Source organism: Aulonocara stuartgranti (genome assembly GCF_965226115.1).
Source record: "Aulonocara stuartgranti genome assembly, chromosome: 2".
Taxonomy (NCBI): domain Eukaryota; kingdom Metazoa; phylum Chordata; class Actinopteri; order Cichliformes; family Cichlidae; genus Aulonocara; species Aulonocara stuartgranti.
The window spans coordinates 34,222,501-34,237,897 of NC_138940.1; the positions used below are offsets into that span (position 1 = coordinate 34,222,501).

At 37.7% G+C, this 15,397-nt stretch overlaps 1 protein-coding gene across 4 annotated transcripts; it reads left to right on the forward strand.

Annotated features, from left to right (window-relative positions):
- The first annotated feature begins 8,540 nt into the window (after nucleotides 1–8,540).
- ttc9c (tetratricopeptide repeat domain 9C) lies at nucleotides 8,541–15,318 on the forward strand. Of its 4 annotated transcripts, XM_082556674.1 has the most exons (5): nucleotides 8,541–8,979; nucleotides 9,852–9,989; nucleotides 12,887–13,244; nucleotides 13,380–13,562; nucleotides 14,788–15,318. In XM_082556674.1, exons 3-5 carry the CDS (start codon nucleotides 12,908–12,910, stop codon nucleotides 14,943–14,945), a joined length of 678 nt encoding a protein of 225 aa, XP_082412800.1. In that variant the 5' UTR covers nucleotides 8,541–8,979; nucleotides 9,852–9,989; nucleotides 12,887–12,907; the 3' UTR covers nucleotides 14,946–15,318. The 4 variants fall into 4 exon arrangements, with proteins under 4 accessions (XP_082412800.1, XP_082412801.1, XP_082412799.1 ...); XM_082556675.1 differs by lacking the exons at nucleotides 12,887–13,244; nucleotides 13,380–13,562; nucleotides 14,788–15,318 and adding exons at nucleotides 10,074–10,291; nucleotides 10,383–11,796 and having other exon boundaries at nucleotides 8,868–8,979; XM_082556673.1 differs by lacking the exons at nucleotides 8,541–8,979; nucleotides 9,852–9,989 and adding an exon at nucleotides 11,660–11,802 and having other exon boundaries at nucleotides 14,788–15,317.
- The last annotated feature ends 79 nt before the right edge of the window (nucleotides 15,319–15,397 follow it).

Sequence of the window (15,397 nt, forward strand, 5' to 3'; positions counted from 1 at the left end):
TCTATCTTGCGTGCTGCACAATATCGTTTATTATTTAGTAAATATTGATATCTATGACTAGCTAGTTTATTGTGATGGTGCTTTGTTTTCTCTATTATTATGTTACTCTTTGTTGTTTGCTGTCTCCTCTGTTTGTTTGTTTTTTCTCCATACAGGTGACCCAGGAGTTCTTTTTTTTTTTTTTCTCTCTCTCTCTTCCCCCCCCTTCTCACCGTCTCTTCTCCCCTTTGGTTTTCTTTCTTTCTCTCCCCCTCTTTCTCTCATTCATTCCCCCTGTCCTATTTATTAAAAAAAAAAAAAAAAATGACAAAGGATGAACTGAAGCTCTGCCATCACGTAATGTCGCATACTGCTGTTTCTGATGTCATTTAAAAAAAAAAAAAAAAAAAAAAAAAAATATTAGACAAGAACACCCTATCAAATCTCTACCTTTTCCCTGTACCCTGTAAAAACCATATCCTTAAACCGCTTTTTAAACTGCGCCATGCTTGGACATTGCTTCATATCTTTACTTAGTCTGTTCCACAGCTTCACTCCACACACAGAGATGCAAAAACTTTTTAATGTTGTACGGATACGAGGATGTTTTAAATTTAATTCCCCCCTCAAATTGTATCCCCGTTCCCTTTTAGAAAACATTTTTAGAATATTGTCAGGAAGCAGGTTATTTATTGCTTTATATATAATTTGTGCTGTGAGAAAATGAACCAGATCTGTGAATTTTAGAATTTTTGATTTTAAGAATAGTGGATTTGTATGATCTCTGTAACCAGTTTTATGGATTATCCTTATGGCCCTTTTTTGTAATATAAAGATTGATGATAGCGAACATTTGTAAGTATTGCCCCAAACCTCTGCACAGTAATTCAAATACGGTGCAATCAGGGAACAATAGAGAATGTGGAGTGATTTGTGGTCCAGAATGTGTTTTACTTTACTCAAGATTGAGACACTTCTTGAAATTTTGTTATGTATATGATTTATATGAGACTTCCAGTTTAATTTATCATCTATAATCACACCAAGAAACTTATGTTCAAGTACTCTTTCAATTTCCACACCATCTACATGAATCTGCACTTGTGCATTTCTAAGGGAATTCCCAAATAAGATAATTTTAGTTTTACTTAGATTTAGCGATAGTTTGTTCCTGTTAAACCATTTTTTAATTTTGCACATTTCTGAAGTAATTGTATCCAGCAGCTCCTTTAGATTCCCCCCAGAACAAAAAATATTTGTGTCATCTGCAAATAATACTAATTTTAATATATCAGATGCCTTACAAATATCATTTATATAAATAATAAATAATTTTGGACCCAGTACAGAGCCTTGTGGAACACCACAAGCAATGTCCAAGCATGATGAGGAATGGACACCCAGCTTCACAAATTGTTTCCGGTCACTTAAATAATTTTTCACCCATTGCAGTACAACCCCCCTAATCCCATACCGTTCCAGTTTATTAATTAATATGTCATGATTGATTGTGTCGAATGCTTTCTTGAGATCCAGAAATACTCCAGCTGCATACTGTTTCTGATCTATAGCATTCGTAATCTCCTCAATTGATTCGATTAATGCCAGAGATGTTGATCTTTTTGATCTGAATCCATATTGACTGTCAGAGAGTAATTTATATTTATCTAAGAATTTGTCTAATCGTTTATTAAACAGGTTTTCTAGGATTTTGGAGAATTGTGGTAGTAAAGAAATAGGCCTGTAATTTGTGAAGTGGCGTCTATCCCCGGTTTTATACAGCGGCACAACTTTAACTATTTTCATTTTGTTTGGCACTTTTCCCGTCTGAAATGATAAGTTGCAAATATATGTTAGAGGTCCTACAATTCCTTCAATGACCTTCTTGACGATTTTCATGTCAATATCATTACAATCAGTGGATGTTTTATATTTACACATGTGTACAATGTCAATTATTTCTTTTTCCTCCACTGATGTGAGGAACATTGAGTTAGGGTTCCTATCAATCAGGTTTTCACTACATTCTACTGATGGCAGTGACTCAGGAATTTGTTCTGCCAGTTTTGGTCCAATATTTACAAAATAATGATTAAAGCTGTTGACCTTATCAGCAGTGTTTTCCATAATATTGCCATTATCAATAAAGTATTGTGGATAACTTTGTTGTCCAGAATTATTTTTAATGATACCGTTTAAAACATCCCATATTCCTTTCATATTATGTTTATTGTTGTTCAATATTTTACTATAATACTCCTTTCTACATACACGTATAATATTGGTCAACTTATTTTTGTATTTTTTATATTTATTTTCAGCTTCTTTTGTTCTTTGTTTTAGGTATTCCCTATAGAGTGTATTTTTCTTTTTACATGCATTTTGTAAACCCTTAGTGAGCCATGGTCTATCTGAATATTTGTGCTTTCTGTTGTATTTTATTGTTGGACAGTTTTTATCGTACAACTCCATGAATATTCTTAAAAATATGCCATATGCAATATCAATATCAGCTTCTTTGTACACCTTGTCCCAGTCCTGATTTAATAGATCGTTCTTAAATGCAGTCATAGTTTCTTCTGTCCTTACACGTCTGTATCTCAGTTGTTCTTCATGCTGATTTTTCTTATAATTAGTGTCATAAACTGCAAAAACTGGTAGGTGATCACTGATGTCATTAATTAATATTCCGCTCACAATGTTGTTTTCCATATTGTTAGTGAAAATATTGTCAAGTAAGGTGGCACAATGTGGTGTAATTCTGCTAGGCCTGGTTATTTTAGGATGTAAACTCAAACTGTACATAGTGTTTAGGAATTCGTCGGTCATTTTATGCTTTTTTGGATTCAACAGGTCAATATTAAAATCACCACAGATAAACATAACTTTTTGATTTGTTTTAGAGAATATTTCCTCTATGAAGTCATTAAATACTTGAATACTAGAGCCAGGTGTTCTATATATACAGCTAATTATTCCATTTTTTTCTTTTTCCTTATAAATTTCAATTGTTATACATTCTAGTAAATTATCAATTACAGTTGTCATACTTTCTACCACCTTGTAGTTTAGGTTTTTATCCACATACACAGCTACTCCCCCTCCACTCTTGTTCCTTCTATTTACAAAATTCACTTCATATCCCTCCAGTCCAAAGTCCATTCCTTTCTCCGCATTGATCCATGTTTCAGAAATGGCAATAATTCCAAATGGATTTGTCAACTCATTTAGATATTCCTTTATATTGTTGAAGTTGGCATACAGACTTCTGCTATTAAAATGGATTATTGATAATTTATTTTCCGTGTTGATGGTGTGCTTAAACTGTTCATCAGTGAAGTAGCAGCAGTTACAGCTGATGTTGTAGAAGAAATTATTTTCCGGGTCTATATCCTTTTCTAAGTCTAGAACATTATGGTCTGTGTATCGAAATGTTCTCAGTTCCAGATTATCATAAAGAGAATTCCAATGAGTCATGTTGATATTGTTGCCGGATGCAGATGAAGTTCTTTTGGACTGTGCCATGTGTTGTGTTGTGTGTCACGTCACATGTGTATTCATACCTACAGAGTAAGTTGACCTCAGTATTTGTCCAGCTCTTCCATATTTCTGATGACCAACACTTTGGCTTGTTCCGGTGTTCCATTGAGTTTAATGAATACTTTGCAGTTGGTGGTCCATGTATTTTGAATTTTTCCCTGTTTCTTCAAGTAACGTGCTTTCCTGGCAATGTCCGCATTTCTTTTTATCAGATGTTTGTTCATGAAGACATCGGATCCTTTCAGTTTCCTTCCTTGTTTTAACAGTGCTGTTTTCTGTTTTCTGTTTGCAAATCTCACAATGATGGCTGGTTTGTTACTGTCATTTTTTCGGGGTAGAGGGTGGCAAGCCTCAATGTTGTTATAATCCACTTCCACACCTTTGGACCGTAGAAAGGTAACCACTTGATGCTCCGTGGAGTTGACATCTTCCTCTCCTGGCCCTCCTACATTGTCAGTGGCGACCGCCCGGGCGTATGACCGGGGTTTGATGCGAAGCCCCGTGATGATAACATCGTTCATCCGGGTGTACTGCTCCAAATCCGCCACTCTGTTCTCCAGGTACGCCAGCCGCCGATCCTTCTCGGCGTTCTGGATGCGGAGAGCCTTAACTTCCTCGACCAGGTCCAGGATGGCTTTCTGCTGCAGTTTGACAGTAGAAATCTCCTCTGTCATAAACTCCAGCGACTTCTTAATATCGTCTCCTTCCTCGGCTGACAGAACTTTTTTCGGGCCCATGCTGAGAGACGCTCTCGTAGCTTTGCCGTGACGACCGGCTAGCTACTTCCCAGAATCCTTTTGATAATGGAATCAGAATCGCTAAATTCTTATGAATTCTAGTCGTACTACAGGACAATTTTTCACTGTGCCAGAGTCTATGTTAAAAAGCTCAGGTACAGTATGGCCTGTAGCATTGTATGGTAGATTTATTTTTTTTTTTTTTTTTTTTTTTTACCTGCTTTGTGGTGGCAGGGCACTGGGTTTACTGTCAGTGGTTTCATTCACAGTCATGTTGGACCTGTAGTAACAAACAAATGGTTTACTGGGATGTAGATTTGTGTTATAATGTTAGAATGAACAGAGAATTGACATTTAAAGTACCTTTAACTGTTAATTCTGAATTTAAAGCCATATGAACGTTATGTAAAATCTATATCTCGGGCATGCATTCTGCAGTATTTAAGTGTTGGTGTTAGCATGCCCACATACCACTTATTTAAATATGTTTGTTGTGCACTGATATAGGGTACTCATGTCACCACGTTCCTCACATCTCCCAGTGTTAGTATGGGCAAGGGTAAGAATCTGCTTCTTTATATGCCTTGATTTCTTTGTGCCACACTTACACATGTGACCACATGTGTCCTATTCATGACATAAAAATTCACACTAACATTTCTGCTCTTTCTTACACATCATGAGATGTTTGAACATGCTGATATGGTAGATTATGCAAGATTTCTCTTATGCTTTTATATTATCTAATATATTATCAGAGGACCTCAACATCCTCTGGAGTGGAGGATGTTGAGGTCTTTAACTCTGCAACTGAAGTGAGTTTTGTAACACAATCACACTCATTTTCAAATGTGTAAAAATTACACAATGTTAGACATTTTATAGGCAGTCACCACAAGAGATATAATTGGAAAGATACACAAATACAAGATTATAGAACTTCTAGCATTGGTATTTAATGAAAACTGTTTTCTTCTTATTTTTTTTTTTTCAGTTTAGCTAGTATTTATATAGGTTCTCATTGTAAGGTAAAGATCCTACAATCACACAATTCTTATTCAAGCACTTGGCAACAGTGGGAAGGAAAAACTCCCTATTAAAAAGAGGAAGCCGCCAGCAGAACCAGGCTCAGGGAGGCAGCCTTCCACCATTGTCTCATACATGAAGCTGTATAGCCAATATTCAGAACACATGACACAAGTGTAGAAAAATGGCAAGCCTTTAATTCCTGCTCATCGAAAACTAAAAAGTAATCGCAGATCGCAAAACCAATTCAACTCCAATTGCTCCACAAAAGTTGTAATAAAACTCATCCAACAGAAGTCATGAAACAAAGACTTAAGAATAACGTAAAAAGCAAACTAAGACGTGAAGGAATAATAAGTAGATATAGAAAGTCCACAAATGAAAAACATTGGGTTAGAGAACCCAGGACCATGAAATACCTGAAAATTCAAAGGGAAAAAAAGAACAGAACTCAGACAGGAAGCATACTTAAACCAAAAAGCAACTAAGAAAACTCTAACGTGATCATGACAGGTGAGATAAAAGACAATCTATAGGAGATTATTCCTGTGTTTAAATTTTTTTCTTTTCTTTTTTTAATGCTCTGGTATTTTGTTGTGAAGCACTTTGTGATCTTTCTCTCAAAAGTTGATATAGAAATTACATTTTCTATCAGTCTGAAAAAACTGCTATACATACACGACTAGAATCATCCGTGACGTTACATGCCAATACTGCTGGTTGTATAACATCATTGCATAATGAATAATTGGTTGACTGGCATTCAAGCACTCAGCTGATCCTGATGGTATACATTTATAAATGGTTACAATTTAAAAAATCTTTCAATTTCATGTTGCAATATGTTTGATACACGTCCTAGGTTTAAATTCGCCAGCTGGGATTTCTGTATGTTGTTTGCACGCTGTAACATCAGTAATAGCTGAATTTCTTATGTAAACGCTCATTATTTTCATATAGTTATCAAATAATATTGAATATTACTTTTAATTTGTTTGTATATATTAAGTTTAGCAGCAGTAAACGCATGCTGGTTCCGTATCAAAGTAACAAACTTTGAGACCGCACTAGTACTTGGAACTGGATGAAAGATTTGTGTGTGTGTGTGTGTGTGTGTGTGTGTGCGCGTGCGTGCGTGCGTGTGTGTGTACTAGGCCACCTAAATATTTAACCTACAGTGATACATTGAAGCAATGTTTGTGCTGATGTTAAAGCCAAAGGAGATTTGGAGCTCTACAGTTATTAAGTCAGCAGAGTGTTGGTGACTCATCATTCAGTAACCCTGATTTATAACTTTATGTGGTCTGACACTTTGTGGCTGAGTTCATGTGGTTCCGCAACACTTTCACTTTGCAGTAATACAATCTGAAGGTTGTTGAATGCTTAGCTTTGCGAATTTTGTTTCACTCCTAACTTGTTGCAATGGCTGTATCTTCTTACAGAACCATGCTGGAATCCAGTGAGCTCTTTAGAGCTACAGATTTGTTCACAAATGTTTGTAAAGACAGACTGCATGGCTAGGTGCTTGAATTTTTCATTTAGTGCTTCCATGTTAAATAGTCTTACTACCCACATAGCAACTGGAACTTCTTTGGGCAGGCAAACCTGTTTAAACCTGTTTTCCCCCTAAAAAAGTTAGGGCATTGTACAATTTAAATAAAAGAAAAAAATATATGCTTCATTCTATGGGTACTCACCAATAGATTTCATTTTAATAGATTTTTGGATTTATATTTACAGGAAAAAATATATGACAAAGATTATAATGAGAAGTGGAATGTTTTAATGTATCTATAACACACAGTGACAGAGCTTCCTTTATCAGACACTGTGAATGCCATTTCTTAGTAGTAAGGTAACGCCTAGATTCATACAAGACTTTATAACAAGACTTGTATGGACTTGCTGGCAAGCCCATAAAAACGTTAAAGGATGCTATTTCATTCTCCTTAATGTTAGATGACCTGATTGGCGACAGAGGACAGCTAGCGGTAGCATCCTGGTGTAGCTCCTGTTTTTTCTGTTTTTTTAAAATGGGCTCTTTCTTGGCATTGTGGAGTAATTGCCAAATGCAATTGTCTATTAGTTATCAATCTGAGTAGACAGAGGAATAACAAAGTGCATCAGGTAGAGCAATTTATTCAAGCAAGTCCCACATAACCGACTTTTTGTTTCCTCATTCTCTCTCTCTCTCTCTCTCACTCACACACACACACACACACACACACACACACACACACACACACACACACGAGGCATGGCCAAAAAGTGTTGTGAGTCGAAAAAACCCCTATGAAAAACACTTATTTTCCCCGATATCCGATCCAGTAATTTAGGTCAGGATGGGACCGATACTGTATATCGAATCGGGCCATCCCCAATTAATACTCATGAATAATGTAGTTACCATCGTTGTGCCATGTGTGGAAAAACATACTACAAGTCATTTGATAATTAGTAATGCACATTTCTTGCAAACCTGGAATTGTTACCATTTTTTTAGTCTGGTCTATTACTAGTGCTCTATCACTCTTGCCAACCTTCAGTCCAGCTCAACAATCCTAAAGTTGTAATTTTCCACTTGTAAGCCAGTTTTCAAAGAGGTGTGGCTTCAGCCTCATGGACGCAGGGGTATTTATTGGTATGAAGGATATGAAGTTTACACACTTTTATGGATGACAAAATTTTGTGAGAAACTTTATATGGATCACGCTGAGCAGAGAAATAAAGTAAGCGAGTACATGTCGCTGCCACTGCTTCTTTGCAGAGGTTTCAGTCTTCATTAACGGGTTTGCAGTTTGATTTGGAAAAAGAAAATGCCTTTAAATTGAGCATTTCAAAAATGACTGCTGACAGTGCTTTGCAGCTACTACGAGCCAGTGTTTTTAATTTTCATTGTACTAAAACTAGCAAACAAATTTAGACAGTTTTTACAACAAAAGATACATAAAACTAATCTTTATGCTGTTTTTTAAAATGAAAGTAACAACAGATGCAGCATCTAAAAAATAAAATGATGTTGCAGGGGGTGACCACAGACACCTTTTGATCCCCTCTTGATTTATTTTTTCTCCAGTTTAAGTGGTGTTAGCAGTACTTTTATTGTGAGTCAGTACCTGCAGCCCATCAAGGTTCCACAGGTAGTGCATCTCCTTCAGGAGCTGTGAAGGTTTGCTGCGTCTCCCAGCACAGTTTTGGGAGTGTGGAGATATCAGGAGAGGGGCTGTTAGATGAAAGGGCTAATATCTGCGCTTACAAATGATCTCCATTAAGTGTGTGTGTGTGTGTGTGTGTGTGTGTGTGTGTGTGTCTTTAGAGAGCATTAATTTGTGAAGTGAACCTACCTACACTTTTCAGATTATCTGAACAGGGATGTGCTCTGATCTGAACTATTTATTTTTCCTTTGTGTTCTGTTTGTGAGCTTTGTAATTGAGCAACACCACTCCAGCTCTACATCAGGAGGCAGATCATGTAGGTATTTGAGAGAGCTAGTGGGAACCATTGTCTGTCTGTCTCTGAGGTAGTGAATGGTGACCCTTAACATCCCGGGCATGGTGGTGATGGTACTGGGCACCAGACTGTGGGCCTCAAGGAAGTCCAAGGGGTTAGAGGAAAACAGCAAAGCAGACCGGAGAGAGATCACGCTGTTGGGCAACAGAGGGATCAGTCTGGCGGTTGGAGTCTTCACTATGACAGGTTAGTGTGCAGTGTGTAGGGAAAATGGTGAATATGGGTGAAATTTTAATGACTATTGTTGCAGTGAGATGCATTCAGGCACTTTTATTTCCACTGAGATTTTTAAAATCTATGAATTTATGGTCACTTAATAGTCATGTTGTAACCAACTATGGAAAACTCTACAGTTTTAGTAATTTAAACATACTAATAATTAGTGTCACTGTCACTTTATCAATGCTGGTCATCATTCCCTTTTGCTATTAAAGTATTTATTTATACCTATGTTTATACCTACACTCTATACCCATACTCCATACTGGTACTCAGGTTGTTGCACTCCACTTATTGTATTATTTATTGTAGTGTTTTATTACTTATTATTCTGTTTGTTAAAAAACCAAAAAACAACTATTTATTTATTACTTAAAAAAAAATTGTTTCTTCATTACTTGGTTTCTTTTTCGCTCCGGGACCGTGTGCACATATTTTCGTTCCACCTCATGTTAACATGCAATGCGAATGACAATAAAGCCCCTTGAATCCTTGTGTGAAAAGCCCTCTGATTTCACACGAATAACCCACTAAAGCCAAATGCATCTTCTTTTTTTATTTGTACTGAAAAACAATTATGAATCAAAGCTTGGTTGGTCTTTCTATGGCACAGGAACCATGTCGATAGATATTTTTTAAAATTGTATTTTGTTCATTTCTGAAGAAATGCTCCTTAAAACAGTTAAAAATGGCTCCTACAAGCTGGCCTGAGGCTGTTGGGTAGGCTGTTGCTTTAGATTTGATCTGTCCCAGCCTGCATCTGAGTTTTGCTATTAAAAATAAATTAATGGCATCAGATTTTAAGTACTGTAGTCCTTAATTGTAATTTCTTTTTAAAGGGTTTAGGTAACCTTGGATATCAGGACTTCCACCAGAGGACTCTCTCAGCCTCCTCATCAAATACAGCCAGGATCACCTGCTAGTCTTCATACTTTGAATCCCATCTGTGCTGACTGGAGCAGTCACAGCATCAACAGGTACCACAACAGAGTCAACAGCAAGTGTAAAAATATGAATGAATTAATATGACTTTATATAACATTTTTATGTTTTTATGCCAGATTGGAACATGACCTTATATGGCTCCCCATCCCCCTTCAAGCGAAGAGACGCTGGTCAGGTTCTGCCAATTGCTCTGCAGTACCTCACTCCAAACTACATCTCCATCATTGGTATTGGAGCTGTAGCTGCTGCTGTGATGTCCTCAACAGACTCTGCTCTATTATCTGCCGCCTCCATCTTCTCATCCAACATATATAAGAGCATCCTAAGGACCACAGTAAGAGACCTGAAAGAAGAAGATTCGAGTTGTGGTTATGTCTTTTCTGGTTCAGTTTCCAGATTTTATTTTATTTTGGGGTTTTTTGCAGGCATCAGACAGGGAGCTCCAGTGGGTGATCCGTGTCACTGTGGTCCTGGTGGGCGTGGCTGGCACATCGCTCACCTCCCTAAACAACAGCATCATGGTTTTTTGGATCCTGGGCTCAGACATAACCTACACCATCATGTTCCCTCAACTAGTCTGCGTCCTCTTTTTTAACATCTCCAATGGTTATGGCTCTATCATGGGCTTGCTAGTTGGAGTGTTGCTGAGATTGCTCAGTGGTGAACCATCCATAGGGTTACCTGTTGTCCTTCACTTCCCAGGTTGCACTCTTGAACATGGCATTTATGTCCAGCGCTCTCCGGTCAGGACTATCTGCATGTTGTGATTTCTGAGAGGTGGGACGTACCCAAAGTGAAGGCCAACAAAGAATCACAAAAATTAACATTAATGATCAATGGCATCATCAAAACACACAAGGAGGAGAAGGTGGTCAGAATGAAACTGAACTAATACTAACCCCCAGTCAGTTGGAGTGACAAACTAAATGATTTAGTGGGATGCAGATGTGTTTTTATGGTGATTTATTACCACACCTTCTGTTTTTCTGGCAGAAAAACAGAAATGAAGGACTTTGGAGGAATTCATTGTTTATAATCAGTGCATGGTTTGTTCCTGTTTATGTTAAGAATCTGTCACTGACTTACTTTAAAAAAAATACTTGAACCTTCTCTTTTTAGCACTTATATACCATTGCTTAGAAAAGGTTGTAGCTATGCAGCTTACAGCTGTTGCACACAAATACTTCATAAATTACAATCTTTCTTTTGTAGAATTCAGTAAAATTGTAAAATTTTACAGTTGCTTTGTGATAAATGTGTTTTGTTTTGTTTTTTTAATCGGAATAATTATATTAGGGCATTTGCAGTTTTATCAATGAGTCATTATACAATTATGAAAGATTTTGAAATTGTAAAAAAAACAAAGATCAGATAATTATATTTATCAATTTCTAGTATCAAATGTAAATTTTTCATGAGCTATTTTACTTGCTGTGTGGTATGCTTGGCATAGCTCTGTTATCAGGACTCTGGAACCTGAAAAGTAGATTTTAAAAACATTGTTTAATAAATTAATTGTTGTAAATAATGTTTTGGAACAACTTTTTCAGTAACTGCGTTTACATTTTGTTCCAGAATAAGTGTAATTTACACCAAAAAAGTTTGTTTTGGTATTTTGTGCATGGATTACTTTCAAAATTATATTTAATAAAAACGAAGAGGGTGTATTTTGTGTTAATTTGCTGGCAATTCCTGCTTCGACCTTATGGTGGCAGTAGCACTCCACACAGTTTGTGGGCGAGTCCATAGAAAGGCAAGCAAGGAAGCGCACGTGTGGCAGCAACAACTAAGATGACTACCAGCTGAAAAGTAGCTATCCGTGGATTGTCGCTTCACTGGCGTAAGGCGAGAGAATGCAGAACAATACAGCTTTCATGTAGCGAACCTTATAAAATGCGCGAACATACGGGAAATAATGAGTTAGCTAGTTTTCGAGGACCCGGGCTAGCTTGGCAGCCTGCTAGCTCGGTTAGCGGTAGCTACAAACCCTGGACGTTTTGCCGCAAAACGTCGGTTTACGTTTGGACCTGAGTGACGTGCTTTCTATTTGATTCGTAAAATAATGTAACGTTGGCATGTACCAATACTTCAAATAAAAAGCTGTAGATTTGCCGTTTGTCATATTAAATATGGTGGGAAAACTACTGCTCTTGCGGTTTGTCTACCTTCTTATTAAAAGCAGTGTGGCTCACTGTGTGACTGCCAGGTCATATGTGAGGTATTACAAGTGAAGGAGTGAAGTAGCAGAGGTGTGCCAAACCGTTTTCTTACACATAAGTGCTTTCTACTATTATACGCAGAGCATCTTTTTACACTGGAACAGGTGGTGTCGAGCCTTACTAATGTCGATCAGACTCAGGTGGACTGTTGCGTGTAAACAGTGCTCGATTGGTAATAAGGGGCACAAACTGTATCCTTCAACACCCCTCAAACTGAAAATGTACCCCCACATTATTAAACCACCACCATCAGCACCCTAACAAGGGTGGGCTCCATGTTTTCATGTTGTTGTCTTGACTCTATTCTTGCCGTGTGATTGGCTGATTACATGTTTGTAGTATACAAGCAGTGGACCCTGTGCACCTAACAAGGTGGCCAGTGAGTGATTATGTGTGTAAGCGCTTTTGAAACGTTTATTTGATCAATACCACTGTAAGAAAAAGTGTTAAACTTTATTTCACATAACTATAAGTTTTTCAATTTGAGTTCAGCCCTACACTTGGAGAAAAGTATTCATTTATATTGATTTTGATTAGCAGATTAGATTTTTGGTTTTAATTAATGAGCAGTTAATGAACAGGTGTACCTAATATAGTGGCCTGAACCTATGTTTCATAAGTCCTTACATCTTTTTCTCTACATCTCACCACTTTATGTTTTAGGCTTTCTGTTTAAGAATAAACTAAAATGTGCTTTCTCACCCCAACAGCTGATTAGCTTCACTGCAGACATGGAGGGTGCTGGTGGGGAGGCTAGCCTAGATGTACAGGGGGCGGCGGCGGCAGCAGCACCGAGCCTCTTTGGACACAAACCAAATTCTGCTAAGCCGGTTTCAGCTTTGCTAGAGGAAGCAGCCCAGCTGAAAACAGAAGGAAATGCTTTCTACAAGGATAAGAACATTCGCTCAGCCATTGGTCGTTATCACCGCGCTCTTCTGCTCCTGCGAAGCATTGACTCAGATGTGACGACATCAGTGAAAGGGTTTGGGCCTGAGACACCTGTGCTCACACCTGAACAGGAGGCTTTATTGAGAAATACTCAAGTGGACTGCTACAACAACCTTGCTGGTAGGTAAATATCATTCTGAGATAATGTCATATTCTTTCAAAGCTGTTGAAGTAGTAACTCTTTGAAAAACTGCTCTCTAGTCACTAGTTTGATACAAGTGCCTCAGTATAATCATTTCTTTATATCTCTTCCAGCCTGTTTGCTGCAGAGAAAGACTGTTGATTATACTCGTGTGCAGGAGTACAGTCTGCGAGTGCTAAAGTGGCGACCAGGCAATGCCAAAGCGCTGTACAGGGCCGGGGTAGCCACTCTGGAGATGGGAGATGCAGAGACAGCCAAAGAGTACCTCATCCAGGCCTCTAAAGAGCAGCCTAATGGTAAAGACCCAGACCATCATGATCTTCAAGAGCAAGTTGACGTAATAGTTATTTAGACATATATAGCCAGGTTTTTCTTCCCGCATATTACATTTTTAAGGACCACCAAAGAGGTTATAACCTTCTCCCAAAAGAAAAATCTCTAGGGCTCTGATTGAAAGTATGTTAGGTTTAATTTACTAAAGTTTTAAAAACATTTTGGTCCATCAAATTGCATAAAATAAACAGAAAATGTTGAGAGTTCTGTTAACTCAGATGATGCCAAATTTTGGTCATAACTACATGTGGATCGCAAAAATGGAAGATAAAGTTTAAATAAATGAAGATAAACAATTCCTGATAACAAGTCAGGAATTGATGGGTTCTGTTGAAACTATTTATAACATAGTTATTTGGACCTTGTACTCAGAGCTTGTTTCTGTGCTGCCATTATTAGTGCCTCTGTGCTGTCTTTCTGGATGTCAGCCACTTCCTCTATCTGCCAGTTGCACATACTGTTTTAAATGCTACCGAAATATGCAGCACATTCATCATAGTAGTTATCATATTGTGACTAGCACTGCTAGCACCAATAGCTCTCACAGAGGCTGTGTCATAATCTTTGGGCCAAGAGGTATTTCTGGTGGCGACTTTCAAGAGCGAAAACATTAAACATTAATTCAGCTAGTTGCACTAGCTGAAAGCAGGAAAAAATAGCAATAAAAAGAATCTGTGTCTTTGATGAATAAGTTGTGATTTGTAGATGATTAGCACAGAGCATGTCGAAACAGCAGTTCTTTGGTGGGAGCCGTGGACGCCTGTGCTCTCCAAATGTATTTATTTTTCAGTCTACATTTGCAATTAGTCCACCACCATAACCAAAAATTGTTCTTTTGTTACACTGCTATCCATTCGGAAATGGTAATTAATATTAACACTCATCTTTAAAGTAAACAGTCAGCTCAGCTTGAGAAAAGCTTACTGACCTTGTTTAACTTTGTGATCAATTAAACCCATGAGTTAGAAGCGTCACCATTTCCCATGTTAAAGGTGTTTAATTAAAGCACGTTAGAAGACTCATGTATGAGTCATTTCATTTTATCAAGACCAGGTGGGTAGCTTGTGCAGTTTTTTTTTTTTTTTTTTTCTGAAGGATATAGATTTGCTCATAGTAATTTAAGCATAGTTTAAATTACTGATCTTTTCTCTGGAGACCAGCGAGTTAAAGTATACGTTTCTGTCACAGATGCCAATGTGAGGAAGTACCTGCAGAGGGCTGAGGAGAAACTCAGTCGGGACTTACAAAAAGAGAAAGCCATGTATCGAGGCATGTTTTCCTCCAACCAGAATGATCGCTCCGAGGGTGGGATTAACCAAACCAGAAGAGCTGGCGACGGCGTTTAGCCCACAAGCTGAATGTGCCAAATAAAACCTCAGCCTGAGAGACTGCTCCAACCTCAGACCACACCACAAAGGGGTTAAAGAATGTTTACATGTCTTGAACGACTCTTGCTGTGTCTCCATGGGAGAGGATTGACGTAAGCATAACAGACATTATACAGACTTGAGGAAAGCAGTCAGTTGGAAAGCAAAGATGTCACTGCTGAAAATAGAAAAGACAGAAAAGTTGGTTTCCTAGCAACACAGTCTAATATAGTTCACAAAATGCTTCTGAAAGCTAAAGAGGCTCTTCATGCACTACTCAATTGCCTCTGTGATTGCAGTTGTTTGGTCAGTGATATGAATGTTAATTTTGTGACTTTTCAATAAAAATATTTGTTAAAAAAATGCTAATTTTCATTAATTTTTTAGCAAAGCCCTTTGCTGACACGTATCTTTAATGCACTTACAGTAGG